The sequence below is a fragment of the Danio rerio genome, chromosome 4 (assembly GCF_049306965.1).
Source record: "Danio rerio strain Tuebingen ecotype United States chromosome 4, GRCz12tu, whole genome shotgun sequence".
Classification (NCBI taxonomy): Eukaryota; Metazoa; Chordata; class Actinopteri; order Cypriniformes; family Danionidae; genus Danio; species Danio rerio.
Window position 1 is genome coordinate 3,353,899 of NC_133179.1, and position 23,077 is coordinate 3,376,975.

The window sequence follows — 23,077 nt, forward strand, 5'->3', positions numbered from 1 at the left end:
TTTGAGTACACTTGTGGTGCTCTTGAGTTGAGATAGAGGTTGGGTTATGGACAGGTTTGGTTGTATGGGTAGGTTTAAGGCTGGTTTAAGGTGTAGGGAATGGTCAACAGTGTATTTACAAATGTAATTACAGAAGTTAATTACAGATGTAATTACATACAGGTATTTAATCAAGCATAAGTACACAGTAAATACATGTATTTACACAATAAGTACAATGTAACAAACTATTAATTACTGTGTAAATACATATTAGTTAAGGCCACTTAATATAAAGTGGGACCGCCACTTCTGATACCAAATGATCAACTAGAAGTCCAGTTATTATTTGTTGTTCCCAGAACTTGGATAGGCGAAAAGACTTCTGACAGGGAGTGTATATACATGACAATATAGGGATCTTTGTAAAATCTAGATGGTTATCCTTTTATTAAATTTCTACAATAGTGAATGAACTAAATGAACATGAGAAATGTAACCCTGGAAATCACCTGGGATGCTATTTTTAGATGTTTATTTCTTTATTTTAAACCGTTGTAGTTTCAGCCAACAATAATAAGCCTGCTCTGAAGGCCTCAATTGTTGCCCTACTTTGTCTCCCAGATGTTGCCTAAAAAAAGACACAGGTAAAGCAGCATTCAGGGTCTTATTTTGGACATCTCAGGTCTGGAAATCAATGCCAGAATGAGGAAAGAGGGCCGCAGGGACACGTTTAGCTGTATTTTCACCATCCTGACTGCTTCAGAACAACATTTTTCTCTTATTGTCCCAGTTAAGTGCTTGACACGTGTTGCTTTTAGGGTTATCGCCAATGGTGTGATTTGTTTTGACGGCAAACCATAAAAAAAGCAACATTTAACTGTCAAATGCACTTCACATATTGAACAGAAAAGCATCGCTCTGGGTTTTACGGGAGGCCACCGGGGGCGCGTGTACGTCGAGCCCCCATGGCATGTATGTTAAGCAGTGACTCGTGACGAATAAGTGTTTCATCTCCATCCAGAGCTTGACGGGACTGTTTACAGACTCAAAGTGCTCCGTCTCGTCGCGAAGCGTGGGATTACAGGACTCCTGCCGAATCAGCTGAGGAAACATAATTCATTTTCTGACTGAGAACGAACGCCCGTCTCCCGCTGCGACTTCAGCACAAGGAGATTCGTGTTACATATTCAACGTGGGTAAGACAAATCGGACGGCACACATAAATCTTGCATATCTCCACATTAGCGATGCATAGCAGGATAACAGGCAATCCAGTTCAAATAGCGCCTTGGGTTAGTGTTTGAGCAGGATTAATGAGACAGAATGGCAAAACAACCAGAGATGAATGGATGGCTCCGGATGAGGTTTAAGAGAAGAGATGACTGAAATAAAAAGGGCTGCCTGCAAAGCATTACCTGCTTAAAACAGGATGGACAAGATTCCCACAATTCAGGCTAGAAAAAAAGGAAAGAAAATGAACTGAATACATAATCATTTGGGCTTTGAAAAAAACTCAGAAGCAAATTATAGTTATGACACACATTCACCAGCAACTCAATGAAACCTTCAAATGAGGAAGATTAATGACAGACCCTGATGGAAAATCCAGATGAAATCAGTTTCTGATGGTTTTAGGCTGTGTTCAGTTTTAAGGTAGTGGCATCAAGGTTGACCCGGGTAGCTAAGCTAATTGAATTGGTAAACTAGGTGACCAAATTGACCACCTTGAACTTTAAAAGTTCAACTGGTTTTATATTGAATCTAGGTTTCAATATGGTGGCATGGGTAGCTAAACTGGTGGAACTGAACTAGTTGGCCAGCTAGACCAGGGGTTCCCAAACTTTTCAGGCCGCGACCCCCAATATACTCTGAGGTGGTTATAAATACAGAAACCTTGCATGCAATGGCGCACACACACCAATGGACCCAAGTCCATTCAGTCTTCTTTTAATTTTTTTTTTATGTATAAGAGCTGGAAATGGGCCACAAAGGTTAACCGTGAGTTTAACCAAAGTTATTGCTGTGTCTTTAATACAATGTACCCCAGGGGTTGCAATCCAATAGAAGTAGTAACTATAAGCTACTATAGTAACTATATATGGTATAAATGACATTTTTTTTTCTCTTCAGAAGGTTATGGATAAAATATGGTAATTTTTATGGTTTAATAAAAATAAATAGATTTTTGGAAACCACCAGGCGACCCCCTTTCATTGTCCCACGACCCCTCGGGGGGTCCTGACCCCCACTTTGAGAACCATTGAGCTAGACCACTTTGAGACCAGTTTCTAAAGACTCAAGATAGTTTTATATGGTTTCTGGTTCATTCTGGTTCTGGTTTATATGGTTTCTGGTTCATTTAGATGATGGGGTCAAGGTTGACCCAGTGTCTTAAACTACTCAACTACCAGAATTTTATATGACTGGAAAATAGGAGCACTGTTTTCCCTCCGATTCAAAGTTTATTGCATCAGATTGACCTGGAAAGTTACGCTGGTTTAGCAACCTCAAGCTGATTTTATTACAAAGTTCTAATAGTGAACAATTGTATCTAAACTGGTTGAATTGGGTAAACTAGTTGATCAACTAGACCACCTTGAGCTGGAAAATTCAGATATGTCCAGTTTCTTATAGTAGGCATTGGTTTATATATATACTGCATCTAGGTTTCAAGATGGTTAAACTTTGGCCAACTTGACCAATCTGAGATCTGTTATTAAAGTTTCTTGCTAGTTTTATATGATTTCTAGATGGTCAAAGTTGACTAATGGTGCTAAGTTACTTGACCATGCAGACCACCATGAGCTTTGACTGGAAATAAAAGCAGCTAGAACCAGTTTGTGGTAGACACATGGTTTAGGCTGTTATAGTTTAAATGGTAAACACACTGACCACTTCAAGCTGACATGACTAAAGTCAGTCCATCTAAAACCTTCTAATGGTGGACAACGGTAGTTATTCTTGTGTAAATTGGTAAACACGTTGACCAAATTGAGCTTTAATGGCTAGAAAATCTAGTTAAACCATTTTCTGATGATAAATGTTGGTTTTATCTGGTTTTCAGATAGTCATCAAGCTGTTGGGTTCTAAATTGACCTGGTTAAGCAAGTTCACAGAATGACCACCTTGAACTGATAGGACTTGGATTTTCCAGCAGGGAAATGTTGGAAAGCAAACAAGAACAATAATAAAAAGAGAAAGAAGCAATAGTGTTGTGAAATGAACTATAAAGTAGAATTACCAGCCTCAAGGCACTGGATAGCTGATCAGCAAAAACCTTTTATTATTTTCAGTTTAATTACACAGACCACAACAGTGCTTGTACTGTTTTCCTCTAAAACTCGCCGTCACCTCATGGGCTGGAATTCTGGCAGCTCTGACATTGCTCAAGGGCAACTCAATCTGTCATACACCAACCTTCAGATAGACTAACCATTTATTATGTTGTCGCCAATATCCTGAAGACCCCACACATGCTAAAACATGCAGATATTTGGAAGAAGGTTTAATAATTCAAAACAACTACAACATGAGAGTTTATATCCCAAAAGTAGTCAGAAAAAAAACCACCTAGATATGACTGCTCTGTTAATTGTTTTAATAATTAAGGGCATAGGACGCTCTGTCAGCACTATTATGCCACACACCAGCTTCATACATCAAAAGAGTGGCAGAAAAATGAGAAAATATTGAAGAGGGTGGAAAAATGACCATGCAAATTAATGAGCTTCTACTGTGACGATGAGAAATGAGGGCACTTCAGGCCAAACGCCACAGACGTGCTGTCGTCGTGACGCAAAATTGGTTACATAACAAGGGCTGCATGAAATCTTATGACCAGAAGTTGAAATAGAAGCATTGCAGCAACCTCAGCTGAGTCAATGTCTTTAGGGAATGCAATACTGGCAAATAGATATGTATTTTAGAATGGATTTTGTGAAGAATTGTGGTGGTGAAACGGTCTCTGTAATTGGCTTACTGTCGACAATATAAAGTGTTTGTCCAGCTAATTAAGACAAATCAATGGCCTTAAAACAAAGTGCAATCCAAAACATGCAAGAAATCTACCGCTTCATGACAAGAGCATTGCTGTGGGGAAATATATCCAAACTTAATGCATGCTGCAGAAATGAAGGCGAAAACCATAAGTAAAGAAGTTGCATTTTAACAATACTTGACCTGATATGACTAGAAATATAGCTAAACCCAACTTTTGACTGTTCAGAATAATTATTTATAGCTTCTAAGTTTCAAGTCTGTGGCATCAACATAGACCTGATTATGTAAGCTACATATGACTGGAGGATCAAACTAAAATCTACTAGTTTCTAATTGCAAAGGTTGGTTTTATATGGTTTCTAGGTCACAAGTGGTGGCATCAGGATTTACCTGAAGATCTAAACTAAATCCAATTTCAAATGGCAGAAACTTTGTGTTATATGATCAATGGGTTAGGTCAACGTTGACCTGGGTGGCTAAACTGGTTAAACAGAAAAACTAGCTGACTAACTTCACCTTGAACAGACATGCTCATAAAATCCAACTAAAACCAGTTTCCAATTGCATACACAGGGTTCTATATGGCCAACAGGGGGATCATAGATTACTGGGTTGAACTGGTAAACTAGCTGACCAACTTGACTTTGACTTTGAGGTGACATGCCAGCAGAATTGAACTAAATCCAATTTCTAATGGCAAAAACTGGATTTTAAATGATCAATTGGTTGAGTGAAGGTAGACCTGGGTGGCTAAACTGGTTAAACTGAGAAACTTGTAGACTAACTTCACAAGCTTGAGCTGACATGCCGGAAAAATCCAACTAAAACCAATTCTAATGGAAGAAATTGGATTTCATCTAACCAATTGATTGGGTCAACTGGTTGAACTGGCAAACTAGTAGACTAAACTTTACCATCTTGAGCTGGCATGCCGGCAAAATCCAATTAAAACCAGTCTCTAATTTCATATACTGTACTAGGTTTTATAAAGCCAACAGGTGGGATCAAGGTCAAGCTGGTTGGTTGAACTGGTAGACTAGCTGACCAACTTGACTTTAACTTTGAGTTGACATGCCTGTAAAATCCAACTTTAACCAATATTTAATGGCAGAAACTGAGTTTTATATAACCACATGATTGGGTCAAGGCTGACCTGGGAAGCTAAACTGGTAAGCTTCACCATCTTGAGCTGACATGACTGTAAAATCCAACTAAAACCTAATTGCACACACTGGGTTTTATATGAAGAGCAGTTGAGATCAGTGTTCACCAGGGTAGTTAAACTGGTAAACTAGTTGACCAACTTTACCACAGTAAACTGATATTACTAGAAAAATCTAGATAAAAACTAAGTTGGTTTTTATATCGCCATCAAGCTGTTGACATCAAGGTTGACCATGCCTTTAAAAACTAAAACCATTTTAAAATGGCATTAACTTGGTTTTATTTGACCAATTGGTTGAGACAAGGTTGACCATGGAAGTTAAACTGGTTGAACTGGTAAACTAGTTGAACAGCTTGATCACACTAAACTGATTCGACTGGAATATACAGCTAAAAGCATATGGTGCACACTGTTTTGTAAGGTCTGGAGACATGGATAGATTTCTCTTTAAATCCTGGTGCTGGCAACAAACCAATCACCGAAAGCAGTGGTGTTCAGCTCTGCAGTATCCTGAAGTAAACACAAAGCTGATGATGTGAGATATAAGAGCTGCGTGAGCTTCACATCGTGTTGAGATTTCACAAACGCATCCACACCTTTGAGCGCGAGTCTCTCACATCGTCAAACACCACACGGAGTAAAAATAAGTGTAAATCTCATTAACATTGACTTAACAGAAAAAGCAAGATGGAGGTGATAATTGAAACGTGCATGGGGGAAAAAAAGGATCCCGAAATCAGCAGCAAAGCAAACGTGAAACTGAAAGACTCGAACATCGCTCTCATTTGTGCTGCACTACTGTTCACTTTGTACTGAAAAACACTCAAAACAACTCAGGATCAAGGATCAAATCAAGTTGTTTCAAATCTGCATGATGTCTGTGGAATATTTGGAAACAATGACATACACATCTATAGTGAATATTGTTTACATAGACATTTATTAGTAAATATGATTTCCTGCATCTATAGTATAGGTATCGATTGGATATTAAAGGCAGCATTAGAAATATTGGGTTTATTATCTTTATTATTTTTTTTTATTGCCTGGTTGATATTAATGCCAGGTTAGACCCCTTTTGCCTTTAAAACTGCCTTGATCCTTCATGACATAGATTCAGCAAGGTACTGGAAATATTCCTCAGAGATTTTGCTCCACATTGACATGATAGCATCACGCAGCTTCTGCAGATTTGTGGGCTGCACATCCATGATGTGAATCTCCCGTTCCACCACATCCCAAAGTTGCTCTATTGGGTTGAGATCTGGTGACTGTGGAGACCATTTAAGTACAGTGAACTCATTATCATGTTCAAGACACCAGTCTGAGATGATTCCTGCTGTATAACATGGCGCGTTATCCTGCTGGAAGTAGCCATCAGAAGATGGTCATAAAGGGATGGACATGGTCATCAACAATACTCATGTAGGCTGTGGCGTTGACAGGATGCTCAATTGGTACTAATGGGTCCACAGTGTGCCAATAAAATATCCCCCACACCATTAACCCACCACCAGAAGCCTGAACTGTTGATTCAAGGCAGGATGGATCCATGCTTTCATGTTGTTGATGGCAAATTCTGACCCTACTATCCGAATGTTGCAGCAGAAATGGAGACTCATCAGAGCAGGCAACGTTTTTCCAATCTTCTATTGTCCAGTTTTGGTGAGCCTGTGCCAATTATAACCTCAGTTTCCTGTTCTTAGCTGACAGGAGTGGCACCCGGTGATGTCTTCTGCTGCTGTAGCCCATCTGCCTCAAGGTTGGAGGTGTTTTGCATTCAGCATCTGCATACCTCGGTTGTAATGAGTGGTTATTTGAGTTTCTATCAGCTCGAACCTGTCTTGAAACAGACCCTTTGGGCTTTGATCCTAATTGTGGCATTTTGGTGACTGTCGCTTTAAATTCAAATGAGATTGTGCTCTTTTTAAAAGAGGGCGGAGCTACAAATGACTGTCAGCATAGTGGCAGGTTAAAAACAAGACTAACATCCTATGCTAATGAGGGAGAGATCTTCAATAATAGGCTGGGCTTTCCCCCTTTAATGACACGTACAAAGGGAGAATGTCAATCAAAGTTTTTCAAAGTGTTTGGTGTATTCAATTAATGCAATTTCACTATTAGTAGTTGGTATACTATAGTATATTGCAACACAACTGTGTTTAAACCCCTTTTAAAAGTGAATTTTGCATAATAGGTCCCATTTAACTGCCTGGCATCTACAGCTTACATGTACAACATTCACAGTACATGTTCTGTAATTGTTTTTTCTTATCTAAGAAGGTCGAAAATGTCATTTTTAATGGAAAATTGGCAGAAAACTGCTTGGCAGAAGGACGTCAAACAGGTTTGAAACAACACAATAGCGAACAAACCCCTTAAGTCTTCATCAGATGCAAATATCTGCAGCACAGACGCTTCTTTGCAGAAGTTTATCTGTTTGGTCGGAGATTAAACCTGCCTGGATAAACGGCAGCGGAGGGAAGATGTTGACTTTGCTAGAGGACGCAGGGGGACAGAGAGCGGAGATGAAGACTGGAGATCTGGAGTCTGACAGCGTCGGCCTGAACATTATTATCGAGAGTGCTGAACTGTGAGGACTAAAGCCATGTCAACAGCAGCCTATGAGAATGTGCACACCATCGGCCTCTCAGCTCCGCCATAATCAGCACCGGCCTGTTAATTGCTGGTGGCTTTGTGTGAAAATGTGGGGGTGTGTTGACTATTTAGTGGCTCACTTGTTTCAAACGCTCACGCACAAATAGTAACACTTGCATCCATTAGCAGACAGGCCGAGAATAGTAATGCATATTACTGCTATTTATTTATATTATACATTTATTTATTTATGTATGCGTCATTTATTTATATTATATATATATATATATATATATATATATATATATATATATATATATATATATATATATATATATAATGTTTATCCTTTCATCCAGTACTTAACATCCTGAAATCAAAATTAAATCCCATTGACTTTAAGCAGATCAAAATAATAATAATAACAATAATAATAATACAACAAAAAATAAATGATTTAATTAATGAATGAATGGAGGTTTGTTAGTATCTAGCTAGTTAGTTAGTGACACTTTAACCCAAATATTAATTATTTTACTTTTTATTTATTTATTCTTATGTATTTTAGCTATTTTGGAATGCTGTAAGGAAGAAAAAAACAATAGATAAATAATAATAAAGACATTAAAGTAAATAAATACATATTCTATGTCTATGTATAAAATCTATGTATCATAATAATTTGAATAACAACAACAACAACAACAACAACAATAATAATAATAATAATATGCTTTTTGTTTTTAATGAAAATAACAACAAATATTAAATATTTAAATATTAAATATTATTATTATTTGTTTTTTAAATAGATAAATAATACTACATAAAACAAAGTAAATTAATAAACAGATTTAAGAAATATCCATAACAACAACAATAACAATAAAAAAATATTATTATTAGGGATGCACAATATATCGGCAGTAATATTGGCCGATAATCGGTCGATGTATTTTGGCCGATATCAGCCAATAAATGCTATTTTTAATGACATCGTTATCGGTCCGATATTAAAATTAGACCGATATCTTTAAGCCGATAGATTATGTTATTGTACAGAACTGCTTGACTTGCACATGCGTGGGTCGAACTTGTTCAGACTTGTCCAGTTCACTATAACGGAGCTTTCCTCACATTGTTTATTCCTTCAAAGTCGGTCCTTTCTTTGTGTGGGATTGCAGTGCGTTAATAACTCTGTAAGTGACCATATTCCTTATCATTGTGGATATGTTTGATAGTGTAAAGTTGTTCACTGTATAAAAATATGACATATTAAAATATTTATATTTATAGGCTAATATATGGGTTATCAGCCTCCAAATCTTAAGTATTATCGGTTATCGATATCTGCAAAAAAAAAAAAAAATATATATATATATATATATATATATATATATATATATCTCGGTGCATCCCTATTTATTATTATTGCTATTATTATTATCATCATCAATGTTTGCTCTTTGTGATGATTTTAGGATGATAATTACATACAAAAAAAACTATGCACAATAATAATTTAAACACTTTTCTGGTATCTGTTCAACAAATACAATGGTCAGGCTAATAGATAATAATAACAGCTTTTAAAACGCTTTTAAAAAGAATAGCCTCATTTGTTTAGATCATGAATGCACCACTAATTACTTCATTGTAGTCTTTATATATTCCCTATTAACCAGCATTCAATACAGCAGGGAAAGCGGACGCTGGGCTGATATAACATCAGCGGATGAATGTGATTTGTGTGTGAATCCTAGACAAAGCGCTGGGTTTGTGACTCAGAGCTGCAGAAAGAAGAAATGACTCACTGTTCGTTGACCACAAAGATGCAGTTGTCTTGTGACGGGACGCCGCTGACGGGATGCTTGCAGGTCACCTTTCGCTCATTGTGGCTGCAGGAGAGAAAAGACAGATGCATTGTGGGAATTAGAGATGTGCGAGACTGCAGTTAACCAAGTAGACAGGCGATTGATCAGAGAAATTATTAGATTCATGAACTGCGATGTTGAAGTTAATCATTTCAGGATTGATCATATGAAATTGATTATTTCAAGATGATAGCAGGAGAAAACCTATATTATTTAAACCAATGGTCTCAAACTCAATTCCTGGAGGGCCGCAGCTCTGCACAGTTTAGCTCCAACTCACACCTGCTTAATAACCTCTAGTAGTCTTGAACACCTTGATTAGTTTGATCAGCTGTGTTTGATTAGGGTCGGAGGAAAACTGTGCAGAGCTGCTGCCCTCCAGGAATCCAGTTTGAGACCTATGACTTAGACATAGAGGTAATTTTCATTGATTGACATAATGAATTTTGCGCATGCCATATATAAGTGTGTGTTCACAATGGAAAAGTGTAAAACATTAATAGTACAGCTCTGTTGAAGGCTTGATTCTGATTGGCTGATGGACATTCTAAGGTGGGCAGTTATTTCCAGATAAACGCACAGCTAAAGTAGTTCCGGCAGGTTGAGCACATTACGGTTCCTTATATCAATACGCTGAATGATTTTTAGTTATTTCACAGCTACAGAAGTGAAAAATCACATCAAAACAGAACAGAGGGCTTTAGATGAGGTGTGTAGGAAACTAGTGCTGCACACAGGCGCAGTTTGAGGACAAAAACCTGACAAATGTCTGAATACAACATCTGAACTGTGGCTTTAGGTGTGGAGACCAGCATCAGCCGAATAATCTGGGCTGCTGAATTATTAGATGATAAAACACACCTGAAGTGCTGATGAACATTCTAAGGTGGGCAGTTATTTTCAATATAAACACAGCTAAAGTAGTTCCGGCCGGTTTTGAGTGCATTACAACTTCATATATACTACCAAATTACATGATTTCACTTATTTCATAGTTACAAGAGTCAAAAATCAGTTCATAACACAGCAGGAGGTTTTGGATGAGGTGTGTAAGAAACTAGTGCTACACACAGGAGCAATTTAAAGACAAAAACCTGAATATAACATCTGAACTGTGGCTATAGCTGTGGAGACCATAGTATAAGCAGAATTATGCACTCCTGGAAGCTTAATTATTAGATTATTATACATACCTGAAGTGCTGATGAAGGTGTGAAATAAATTTAGCTAAGGTAGTTCCGGCAGGTTTTGAGTGCATTACAGCTCTAAAAATATCAATACGCTGATTTATTTCAGGCATTTCACAGCTACAAGAGTCAAAAATCACATTATAACACAACTGGAGGCTTTGAATGAGGTCTGTAAGAAACTAGTGATGCCCACAGAAGCAGTTTGAGGACAAAAACATTGATTATTGTCTGAAATACAACATCTGAACTCTGGCTGTAGCTGTGTAGACCATATAAGCAGAATAACCCGGGCTGTTGAACTATTAATACACACCTAAAGAGTTGATGAACATTCTAAGGTGGGCAGTAATTTTCAGATAAACATACAGCTAAAGTAGTTCCGGCAGGTTTTGAGTGCATTACAGATGCATATATTACTACATTGCATGATTTCAGTCATTTCACAGCTACACGGAGTCAAAAATCACATTATTACACAACAGAAAGCTTTGAATGAGGTGTGTAAGAAACTAGTGCTGCTAACAGGAGCAGTTTGAGGACAAAAACATCAACAATCGTCTTAAATACAACATCTGAACTGTGGCTGTAGCTGTGGAGACCATAACATAAGCAGAATAATCCGGGCTGTTGAATTATTAGGCAATAATACACACCTGAAGAGCTGATGAACATTCTAGGGAGGGCAGTTATTTTCAGATAAACATACAGCTAAAGTAGTTCCGGCAGGTTTTGAGTGCATATAACTCTCTATATATTACTAAATTACATGATTTCACTTATTTCATAGTTACAAGAGTCAAAAATCAGTTCATAACACAGCAGGAGGTTTTGGATGAGGTGTGTAAGAAGCTAGTGCTACACACAGGAGCAGTTTGAGGATGATAACACACACCTGAAGTGCTGATGAACATTGTAGGAGGTGCAGTTGTTTTCATAAATACTCTTTTGGTGAAAATCACAAACAAACAAAATGATGTGCACCCCAGACTAACCCCTGAATAAAAGTATTAAGGTACAGAAATACAACAATCAAACATGCAATAAAGGTGTATAGTCTTGAAAATAACATAAAAAAATAATTAAAAGCAATTAATCTTTGTTAAAGCTACACATGTAAACTCGTGAAACATTTTTACTCGCGTATCACTGGACACATAAACGCATGCAATTGATGCACTTTTACTTTATTATTTTATTAAACAAAACAGACTCCAGAATGCATGTCATGTCTATAAAATGATATAATATATAGTGATATTATATACTACTGTATACTCCAGATTCCACATTGCATGTCCTGCGATTCACGTAGCAACATCAATGATAACAATCACACGCATGATGTACAGACCTGGAGCGAGAGGTGGTGCAGAACTTCAGCATGTTGTGTTTAAAATCCCCTGTTTATGAGAAAGTGTCTGTGTTTCTCAGAGTCTGAGCATGAAGATAAAGACTCTCCTCCCTCTGCTTTAATAAACACTGTTACTGTTGCAGGAGGACAGAGGAGACGTTCAGCACAGATGAGCCTCACATGAGGACAGACGAGACACACACACACACACACACACACACACATACACAACACATTCACTCAAACTCAATTCAGTTTTCTGGCAGCGCAAAAGCATTTCGAAGAATCATGAACAAATGTTTCAATTCACACTAAGTAACTAACTAAATAAATGAATATATTAATAAATTAGAAAATGTGTAGACAGTTAGAATAAAAAGATATATGTTTTATAAATGCTTATATATGTGTTTTAATGTATATTGATTGGTTTGTATTGTACTGTTTGTGTTCTGTTGTTAATGGATTTGATATATATGAAAAAAAATTATAATTATTATTTTTGCTTGCTTTTTTGATTGCATAATCTGTAACTGCAAAATGTTATGCCCCATTCACACAGGGTGTTAGCGTCAACGCTTCCCATTCACTTCGAATAGGTGACGTCAAGCATTGCCAAACTGAATTATGGATCTGTCGTCATCTCAACTTTTCAAGCAGCAATGGAAGAGTCAGCCAATCAGATCACTTTATGCAAATACTCCAGCTCAGACAGTAGCCAATTGAGGATTTACTTCATTGGTTGATGCTGCTATGACGATCGCGTCAGCCCCAACTTTAGACACACCCGCCGCCAAGTGTTGATGCTGAAGCTCCTTGTGAATGCACCAATACTGCATACTTTATTAAGAGACACGAATTAATATTTTACATTTATTTACATATTTTATTTTTTGTTATTTATATAAATTATTTTTATGTTTTTTATATTACTACATTACATGTGTAATTTAAAACAAAGCATAACTATAATGTTACTGCATACTTTTTATTATAAAACACAAAGAAATATCCAAATTTATATTTTATATTTAATTCGTTTACATACAATGCAACAATATACATAATATATATATATACATATATTACAATTTATTTTATTATTATATTATATTTTATATTTATAATTTTTATTTATTTATTTTATTTTTTTTTTTATTTTTGTAATAATTTTTGGGGGGGGGTTCTCACCTTTAACGGATAGAACAGTAGAGAGTATTGACAGGAAAGCATGGGGAACAGAGAGAGAGGGGAAGGATCGACATAGGACCTCGAGGTGGGAATCAAACTTATTTTTTCACACTATTAGCTGAAATGTATAATATATTATAAAGCATAAATTTACTTTATTTTAATTTATTTATAATATAAATCATTAGCATTATTACATACAAATTATAGATTACATAACTAAATTATAATGGTGCAGAACAATTTCAACTAAACTATATTATAATTCTTATTGTGTAATTTAATACACAATAAAAAAAGCATATATTTACTTTATAATACAAATCATTTGCATTTTTGTATATTAATAAAAAAACAAACTAAATAAATTTTGATTTAGTTTTTTTTGTTATAATTTTTTTGAGTTTTTTTACCTTTAATGGATAGAAAAGTAGACAGTATTGACAGGAAAGCATGGGGAGCAGAGAAAGGGAAAGGATCGGCATAGGACCTCGAGGCAGGAATCAAACTCGGGTCGCGAGCACCAGAGTGCATTATTACTTTAAATTTATAATATATTACAAAGCATATACTTACTTATTTATAATACAAATCATGAGCATAAATGCACACAAATTATAGATTACATAACTAAATTATATTTTGCATTTATAAATTACAATTATAATGACGCAGAAGAATTTCAACTAAAATATATTTCAATTCTCAAAACATAATAGGCAGAAGTGTGCAGAAGGACTTTTAATTTGTCAGGAACCAGGGTCAAACGCTTCTGGTGAACTGTACAACGTTACAAAATAGCCGCGTTTAAGGTCTGTTTTCTTTAAAGAATCTAAGATCTTTACTGCCTGATTTATATACGTTATAAAGTGGGTTTCAGAATGTACAAAAAGCACTGCATTAAATAACTATTTTCTGCGCCCTGTCTTTAAAATATTTACATTTATTTTACTCCAGTATTTCCAATAGCATTTTTGCGCTTGCCTGCTGATCCTGACGGGCACGTGCATGTACAGTAAGCGCTTTTCATCTCGGTTTACGCTTCAACAACTAAACGAACACTGAAGTCTATTAAACTGATTATATTTTATTCACATTACAACATCGGTGCTGTAAAAGGAACTGTATAAAATTGAATAAGTCACATTAACCGTTAACAGGAAGTTTATCGGTGTGGGAAGAAACACTAGCTATGCATAAGAAAAAGTCTTTTATATATATCTCAATGCAAATAAAAACCTTGACAAAATTGACTTTTCATTCATTATGTACTATATAACCCCTCTCTTTGGATTATATGTTATAGATTACTATACTGTGTGGTATAGAATGCTCTCAAAAAAAGTGTTACTGAAGTAGACAGAAATGAGACAGAAGTGGATGCCCACACAAACCCACCAAACAACAAGACAAATGACGGATTGAGGAGCGCTTGTTAAACTGATTAACATCCTTCATCCGTCTCAAACACTCAAACAATGCTCGAAATGTGCTCATCAGTGAGTACGGCTTGACATGAAGAGCTCCAACACAGGGTTAAAAGCTTTCAAAAAGGAGATTAGATGAAGATTTTCAATCTGCTCTTCAGCTGCGAGAGCGCAAAACGACAACATAAAGACAAATAATCTGCTTCAGGACATACTGGGCTCATGCCTGGACTATTGAGACATGCTGACATTGCTTTGTATTGCATTGCCTTGTATTATTCACCATGCAACTTCCCTGTACATTAATAATAATAAGAGCATTAATAGTAATAGATGCATTAATATTCCTGCATCTGCTATGAAACTGGTTAAAGATAAGTGTTGCTTGATATACTGACGTCAAGACAAGACAAAGTAAGCATTTCATTTGTTTAGTATTTACATAAATTATTTAAATTATTTTTTTTCAAACTATTAATTTCTTTATAATAGTAATGAACACAGAAATATGAATAGACAATAATTTGAGTCAAAGTGATACTCATTTAAAATGGATTATTACTGTTATTAAGGTGCAGGTCAGTTTATTTACAGAACACATCATTCATAAAAATGATTTTTTTTTATATATATATGGCAAGTCATGTGTTCTCCACACAGTGATCATGTGACACGACCTGGTACATTATGTCCCATATAAACCCCCGCAGGGCGTCTTCATGCATACATGCACAGCTGACAGCAGATGGCATAAAAATAGCTCAGTGTTCTTCTCTGTCTGCCAGAGCAGTGTGTGTGTGATGAAGACACACTTCAGCTCTTCCTGTCAGAGTCTGGACCTGCAGGTGAACTGGAGAACAGGTGAAGCGAAGAACAGGTGAACCGGAGAACAGGTGAATCTCAGAACAGGTGAAGTGGAGAACAGGTGAACCTGAGAGCAGGTGAAGTGGAGAACAGGTGAACCTGAGAACAGGTGAAGTGGAGAACATGTGAACCTGAGAGCAGGTGAAGTGGAGAACATGTGAAGCAGAGAACAAGTGAAGCAGTGAACAGATGAGCAGGTGAACTGGTAAACAGGTAAAGTGGAGAACAGGTGAAGTGGAGAATGAAAATGAATTCAGGTGAAGAGGTGAACTGTTGAATAGGTAAGCAGGAGAGCAGGTAAACAGGAAAACAGGTGAAGCGGAGAACAGGTGAGCTAGTGAACTAGAGAACTGGAGAACAGGTGAAATGGAGAACAGGTAAACTAGAGAACAGGTGAGCTGAAGAACAGGTAAACTGGAGAACAGGTGAGCTGGAGAACAGGTGAGCTGGAAAACAGGTGAAGTGGTGAACAGATCAGCAGCAGAACAGGTGAGCTGGTGAACACGTGAGCTGGGGAACAGGTGAAGTGGTGAACAGATCAGCAGGAGAACTTGAAGTGGTGAACAGATCAGCAGGAGAACAGGTGAGCTAGTGAACTAGAGAACTGGAGAACAGGTGAAATGGAGAACAGGTAAACTAGAGAACAGGTGAGCTGAAGAACAGGTAAACTGGAGAACAGATGAACTGGAAATCAGGTGAGCTGGAGAACAGGTGAATTGGAGAACAGATGAACTGGAAATCAGGTGAGCTGGAGAACAGGTGAATTGGAGAACAGATGAACTGGAAAACAGGTGAGCTGGGGAACAGGTGAAATGGTGAACAGTTCAGCAGGAGAACAGGAGAGCTGGAGAAAAGGTCAGTTGGAGATCAGGTGAACATGTCTAGATGTGCACCAGGAGTATGTTCGTCTCTTCAATGACTGCGAAACGCCTTAAAACATAAAGCGACTCGCAGGACGAGGGATGATGCAGGAGCTGTCGAGGAGGAACATGTCTTCATCAATCTCCTCAACATGACAGCACTCTGAGCAGCTTTTAAAGGCATGCTAGACATGGGGAAGACTGATTTTCTTGACATCAGAGCATATGGGCTGCACAGGTGGGTTTGTGAATGTGTCATTTCTGTGACTCAATGTAACATGCAAGAAAATATGTACAGATATTCTTTAGATTTAAAGTTTAGATTATTTTACCCAAATCTTCTAATGATTCATTTTGTAGACAATATATTTAATATGTTTTTCTAAAAGGAATTTTGGATATCTAATTTTAGCCCTCCAAAATTTTGAAAACATGATTGATGATTGAAAAAAACAATTAGGATGACCTTGGCTAAACAATATATCATCCACATATTCATTATATATTATATTTGCTACTGTACTTACTCACTGTACTATAAGTGAGTTGGCTTCCATTCATTTGTCAAGTGTTTTTCATATTTTAGTTCCTCTTTAAAGCTCAAATCATTGCTGTAGATGCATAAAAAGCAGGCATATGCCAATAAACCGCTGTCACATGGATTTCCAAAACAGCTTTTGGATTAATCAAACTGTAGTTGGCTTAAATACAAACCCAGTGAACCCGGCTCTGTTTTTCTCTTCAAAGAGGCTGTTGTCAGGTTTACATAAAGTGGTAAACTAGTAATATTAGTAATGCCGAACGCAGAGCAGCTGATAGCTCATTTTCTGCTGTGTCATTGTGAAAGCCTGCAGCGGCATCGGGGAAATTACAGAAAATCACAAGTGGCTGTTTGAGCTTTCACAGAGATTTGCTTATGCGATCATTCATCCAACATGGAGCTCATGAAAGAGATTTCAGAGAACTGCCTGTCCTCGCCATCGGCTACAGAGATGAGAGTCTGAAAAAACACACCGACATTAAAGACGCTCCTCTGTGAATGATAAAACCAGAGTAATGGATGTTATGGAAATGATCAAGCCCAAAACCCCTGTTGCACAGAAATAATATATGATGCATCAAAAGTGCGTGCGGATTTTGGTAGCAATCCGAGATGTCGACGAAAAATTGGGTAATGAAAGAAAATCAACAAGTGTTTTTTTCACCGCTACTTCACTCTGACGGCAAACAAGCGCATTACAAATCACACTAATTGGTTGTAAACACAATTTGTCAAAGCACAAGCCACAGGCTAAGAGAGAGAATAAGCAAACGAAGAAAGAACGATCATGACAGGAAGCGATAATGATTTTAAAAGGAAAGCTGGGAGTACTAACAATCAAAACGAAGCGGAAAAATTTTTTTAAAAGGTTTCTGTGCAACACATCTGAGACTATTAAGTTGATGTGCTGCACATCCAAAAACCTTTTAAAATGTATTCAAAATGATATATTATTCAATCTGAATAAAAATATATATAATTAAATGCATTTAAAATGATATATTATTCATCTGAACATGCTTGTCAATTATGGATGTGCCGATATTGAACTTTTGACCAATAGCGATAACCGATAACTTTTTAGGTTTGGAGGTCAATCGCAAATAAATTTAAATATTTTAATGCATTTAAAACTATATTTATTCATCTGAACATGTTTGACAATTATGATTGCCCCGATATTGAGCTTTCGATCAATACTGCTAGCCGATAACTCTTCAGATTTGAAGGCTGACAGCCAATATATTAGCCAATAAATAAAAATATGTATAATTTAATGCATTTAAAATGATATATTTATTCATCTCAACATGTTTAATAATTATGGATGCACCGATATTGAACTTTTGACCAATACCGATAGAAAATAACTTTGTAAAACTGAAGGCTGGCAGTTAATATATAACTGATTAATTTAAATATTATTTTAAATGCATTTATATGATGCATTTATCATCTGAACATGTTTGACGATTATGATTGCCCCTATATTGAGCTTTCGATTCATACTGCTAGCCGATAACTCTTTAGATTTGAAGGCTGACAGCCAATATATTAGCCAATAAATAAATAAATATATATATATATATATATATATATATATATATATATATATATATATATATATATATTTTTTTTTTATGCATTTAAAATGATATATTTATTAATCTCAACATAATTAATAATTATGGATGCAACGATATTGCAATTTTGACCAATACCGATAACTTTTTAGATATGAAGGCTGACAGCCAATATATTAGCAGATAAATGTAAACATAATTTTAATGTATTTAAATGATATATTAATTCATCTGAACATGTTTGACGATTATGGATGTACCAACATTGAACTTTTGACCAATACTGATACAGATAACTTTTAAGATTTGGAGGCCAATATCCGAAATATTAGCCAATAAACAGAAACATATAAATTTTAATTGCATTTAAATTGGTATATTTCTTTATCTGAACACGTTTGACAATTATGAAAGCACTGATATAACTTTTTACCAATACTGTTATTCGATAACTTTTTAGATTTGAAGGCTAACAGCCAATATTTTAGCTGATATTATAAATATTAGTTTTCCAAATTTCTTATTAACTATTATTTATATACAAATAAAATCTACTGGCTGACAAAAATAATAATGCATTAATAAAGCAACCAAGTCACTGAACATAAATTAAATTTGTGACCTGATTTGACTATTATTTCATATTTCACTACTTCTAATGCAATATTTATTGTTGCCTTATGCACCATAAACTATTATTATAGATTACACAAAAACAAGAAATGCTGTATACTTTATACACTGCATTCTAAAACAGACCACTAGTTTTTTCATTCAGAACACAGTCATTAACTAGTCTAACAGATTAAAAAGACATGCCATTATGTCACTATTATGTTCAATAAATGTCTTTTCAGTCTCAAAACACAATAAAAAGAATAAAAGGTGACAATAAATGACATGACCTCATTGCTAAATTTAGTTACGCATAGTCTGAAAGGTTGTTCTGGAAATAAACAATGTTTTCAATGCTCAGCGTTCCTGTGGGCATTCAAAAGCTCAGGGAGAAAATGGACAATGAAGCGTCTGCTCCCGACGGGGCGTCTGCCATTCACACGTGCTCTCAGCGGCCCCGGAGCTGACCTTTCTGAAAGGCCAGCATGTCCTCGCTACGTCCTAAAACCCAACGCAAATTCAGAGCTATCTGGAGAACATTTACTTTACATGCATTTCACTGAAATACAATGTTTGAGGTGATGGATTATCATGTCTTGGAGAGAAGATTTTTTCAACACATTTCTAAACATAAGAGTTTTAATAACTGATTTCTTTTATCTTTGCCCTGATGACAGCCTGTAATATTTGACTAGATATTCTTCAATATACTAGTATTCAACTTAAAGTGATTTTTAAAGGCTTAACTAGGTTAATTAAGGTAAAGTTAGGGTAATTAGGCAAGTCATTGTATAACAGTGGTTTGTTCTGTAGTCATTGGAAAAAATACTGCATTAAGAGGGCTAATGATATTGATCTTAAAATGGCTTTAAAAAAATAAAAACTGCTTTTATTCTAGCTAAAATAAAACAAATAAGACTTTCTACAGACGAAACACTATTATAGGCAATGCTGTGATAAGTTCCTTGCTCTGTTAAACATCATAGGAAATGTTTGAAAAAGAATAAGAACATTCACAGAAGGGCAAATAATTTTGCCTTCAGTTGTATATACAACTTGATTCATCAATCAGAAATGAATTAATTATGGGAAATACATATTCAATACTAGAATTGAATCAAATTTGTAAGCTAAACTGTAGCTATAAAACTATTTGCATTTGCATTTTTTTGCAGGTGTAAATAAAACACTATTTAACAACACTAATGTCACAATCACCAGCGATCCAGGCTGTGCAGATTACCGGTAAACATGCAGATCATAACTACAAATCCGCCGGTATATACTACAAGATCCAGTCATGCAACACACACACCGGCTCCAAGTCACCAATGATTAGACTCACACAGCTGATGCTGCTCTTGGACTGATAACACCACACATATATACAGCTCACTTTGAGACTCTTATGGTTGAGTCCTCAGTAATGTAAAGTGAGCAAGTCCAAGAGTAGCATCAGCTGTGTAAGTTTAATCAGTAGAGACTTGGAGCAGGTGTGTGTGTGGTGCATGACCAGACCTTGTAGTCCATATAGCGGCGGATTTGTAGTCCTTACAATGATCTGCATGTTTACCAGCAATCTGCACAGGCTGGATTGCTGGTGATAGTGACAACTATTTACTATTTTAGTCTTTCTACTTGAAGTATATTTCAATGTTATTTTTTTCTTGGAGAAATGTGAAAATTACTAAAAATTAAAATAAATTACATTCCCTAAAATCTTCACCAAACACTGCTTAACATGATAAAAAATATCCAAAAGACTATGCATGAACTGTCAAGAGTTTATTTTAATTTTATTTTTACCTTTTACATAAATAATATGATAAATATATGGTAATCCTTCATATAAAGCTGTTTTGTAAAAGGCATTATAAAGATCTTCATAATTTAAGTTAGAATGTATAGTACTCTCTCAAAAAGGAAAGGGTTTGTATGCAAAGCTAAAATGCTTTGAATGTATAGCACTGGGTATAATTGTCCATTATAAATATGGCTGCAATTATTATGGCATCATAATGCATTATGAGGTGCATTGCATATCATAATTATTGTCTAAAAACACTTTGAAATACTAAAATGCATTATACATAAAGGCTTAGAGTAACATGATAACCTATATAGTTCATTATTTACAAGTTATAGTACATTAACATAAATAAAGGAGTATATAAATATGTGAATGAAATGAGCCACTGCTGACAGTCTTCGCTAGTAACGGCATTTACTTCAGATGAATCAGATGAATCATGTCAGGATGAATGAATCTCTCGCTGGCGTCAATTGATCTGAAAGCTCAAATCACAATTAGTAGATGACTCAATGGAAAGAATGATATATGCCACACAGTGATATATGTCAGCTTTCATACTCGTTCACTGCAAATGCCGGAGCATCTGAAAAAGACACCAGCAGGCTGAAAATGTCAAACGCCTGATAAAATCTTAATTTAAAAGCCTCAGAAGAACAACCAGCAGAGAATAAACGTCCATGGCATTCACATCTCGGAAAAACATCACACACTTGGGTGCAGTTTAAGGAGGAATATAAATATATATATATAAAAAGCAGCAAATCCTGGACAGGCTTATCTTATTAAGAGAAAAGGGCCAATATAAGCCGCCCATGTCGAATCTATTGAAGCTGCTTCGACTGTGCAAAAATAGAAAGAAAGAGCAAATCCCCTCATTTGTTACTTAATCAGGGAGTAAGTCCTTCGAGAAGTTTGATTCCAGAATAAGTGATTGTAACATTTCATAAGCGGGTTAACCAAAGCGAATTTGAGAGTATACTGAGGTCAGACCACAGGCTGGTACTTACTTACTACTCATTTGTACCAATTAAATGCTTAATCAATCTAATGCCAATAATATAAATGGCCCAAATCAAACCAGAGCACCAACAATATGGGGTGTATGATAGTTATTGTCTATGGTGATATGTAATTGTTGTTTTAATGATGCAGGAGCTGAAATTATTGAGTACATTGTGTAAATAGCTGAGTCTAAAAGCATTGTTAAAAGAATGTATTTTACTTCAGCTTATAATTAAGTTTACTTACTACTGATTTGCACCAATTAAACGCTTAATAAAGCTTATGCAAATAATAGGAATGGTCCAAATGAGACCAGAGCACTACAATATAGGATGTATGATATTTATTGTCTATGATAATAAAGTAATTGATGTTTTAATTATTGAGTACATTGTGACAATACCCCAGTCTAAAAGCATTGTGAGCATATATATATATATATATATATATATATATATATATATATATATATATATATATATATATATATATATATATATATATATATCGGCTATTGGCCTCCAAATCGAAAAAGTTATCGGTTATCGGTATTAGTCAAAAGTTCAATATCGGTGTATCCATAATTGACAAGCGTGTTCAGATGAATAAATATGTAATTTTAAATGCATATATATATATATATATATATATATATATATATATATATATATATATATATATATATATATATATATATATATATATATACATTTTTATTATTTTTTTATCTGCTAATATATCGGCTATTGGCCTCCAAATCGAAAAAGTTATCGGTTATCTGTATCGGTTAAAAAAATTTTATCGATGCATCCTTACTTAAAAACATGTTTAAATTAAGTAAGATTTAATTTTAATCACATTTAAAAAGTTTCCGATAGCTGATAAATTTCCAACTTTTCTGAAGTAAAAAATAATAACCAATTATGCAGGAAAAGAAATACACATTTGTCTGCTACTATATTGGTGATCAACTTCCACATTTATCGGTTATCCGATTGTTAAAAAATTCCTTATCAGTGCAT

At 35.5% G+C, this 23,077-nt stretch overlaps 1 protein-coding gene across 50 annotated transcripts in view; it reads right to left on the reverse strand.

Moving 5' to 3' along the window:
* Nucleotides 1-23,077, reverse strand: part of plekha5 (pleckstrin homology domain containing, family A member 5) — a 198,530-nt gene that overhangs the window by 64,098 nt on the left and 111,355 nt on the right. For all 50 annotated transcript variants that reach the window (NM_001327786.1, XM_073946521.1, XM_009300011.5 and 47 more), the window contains one exon: nucleotides 9,559-9,642. In NM_001327786.1, coding sequence (NP_001314715.1) covers nucleotides 9,559-9,642 — 84 coding nt within the window. The remainder of the gene's footprint in view (nucleotides 1-9,558; nucleotides 9,643-23,077) is intronic.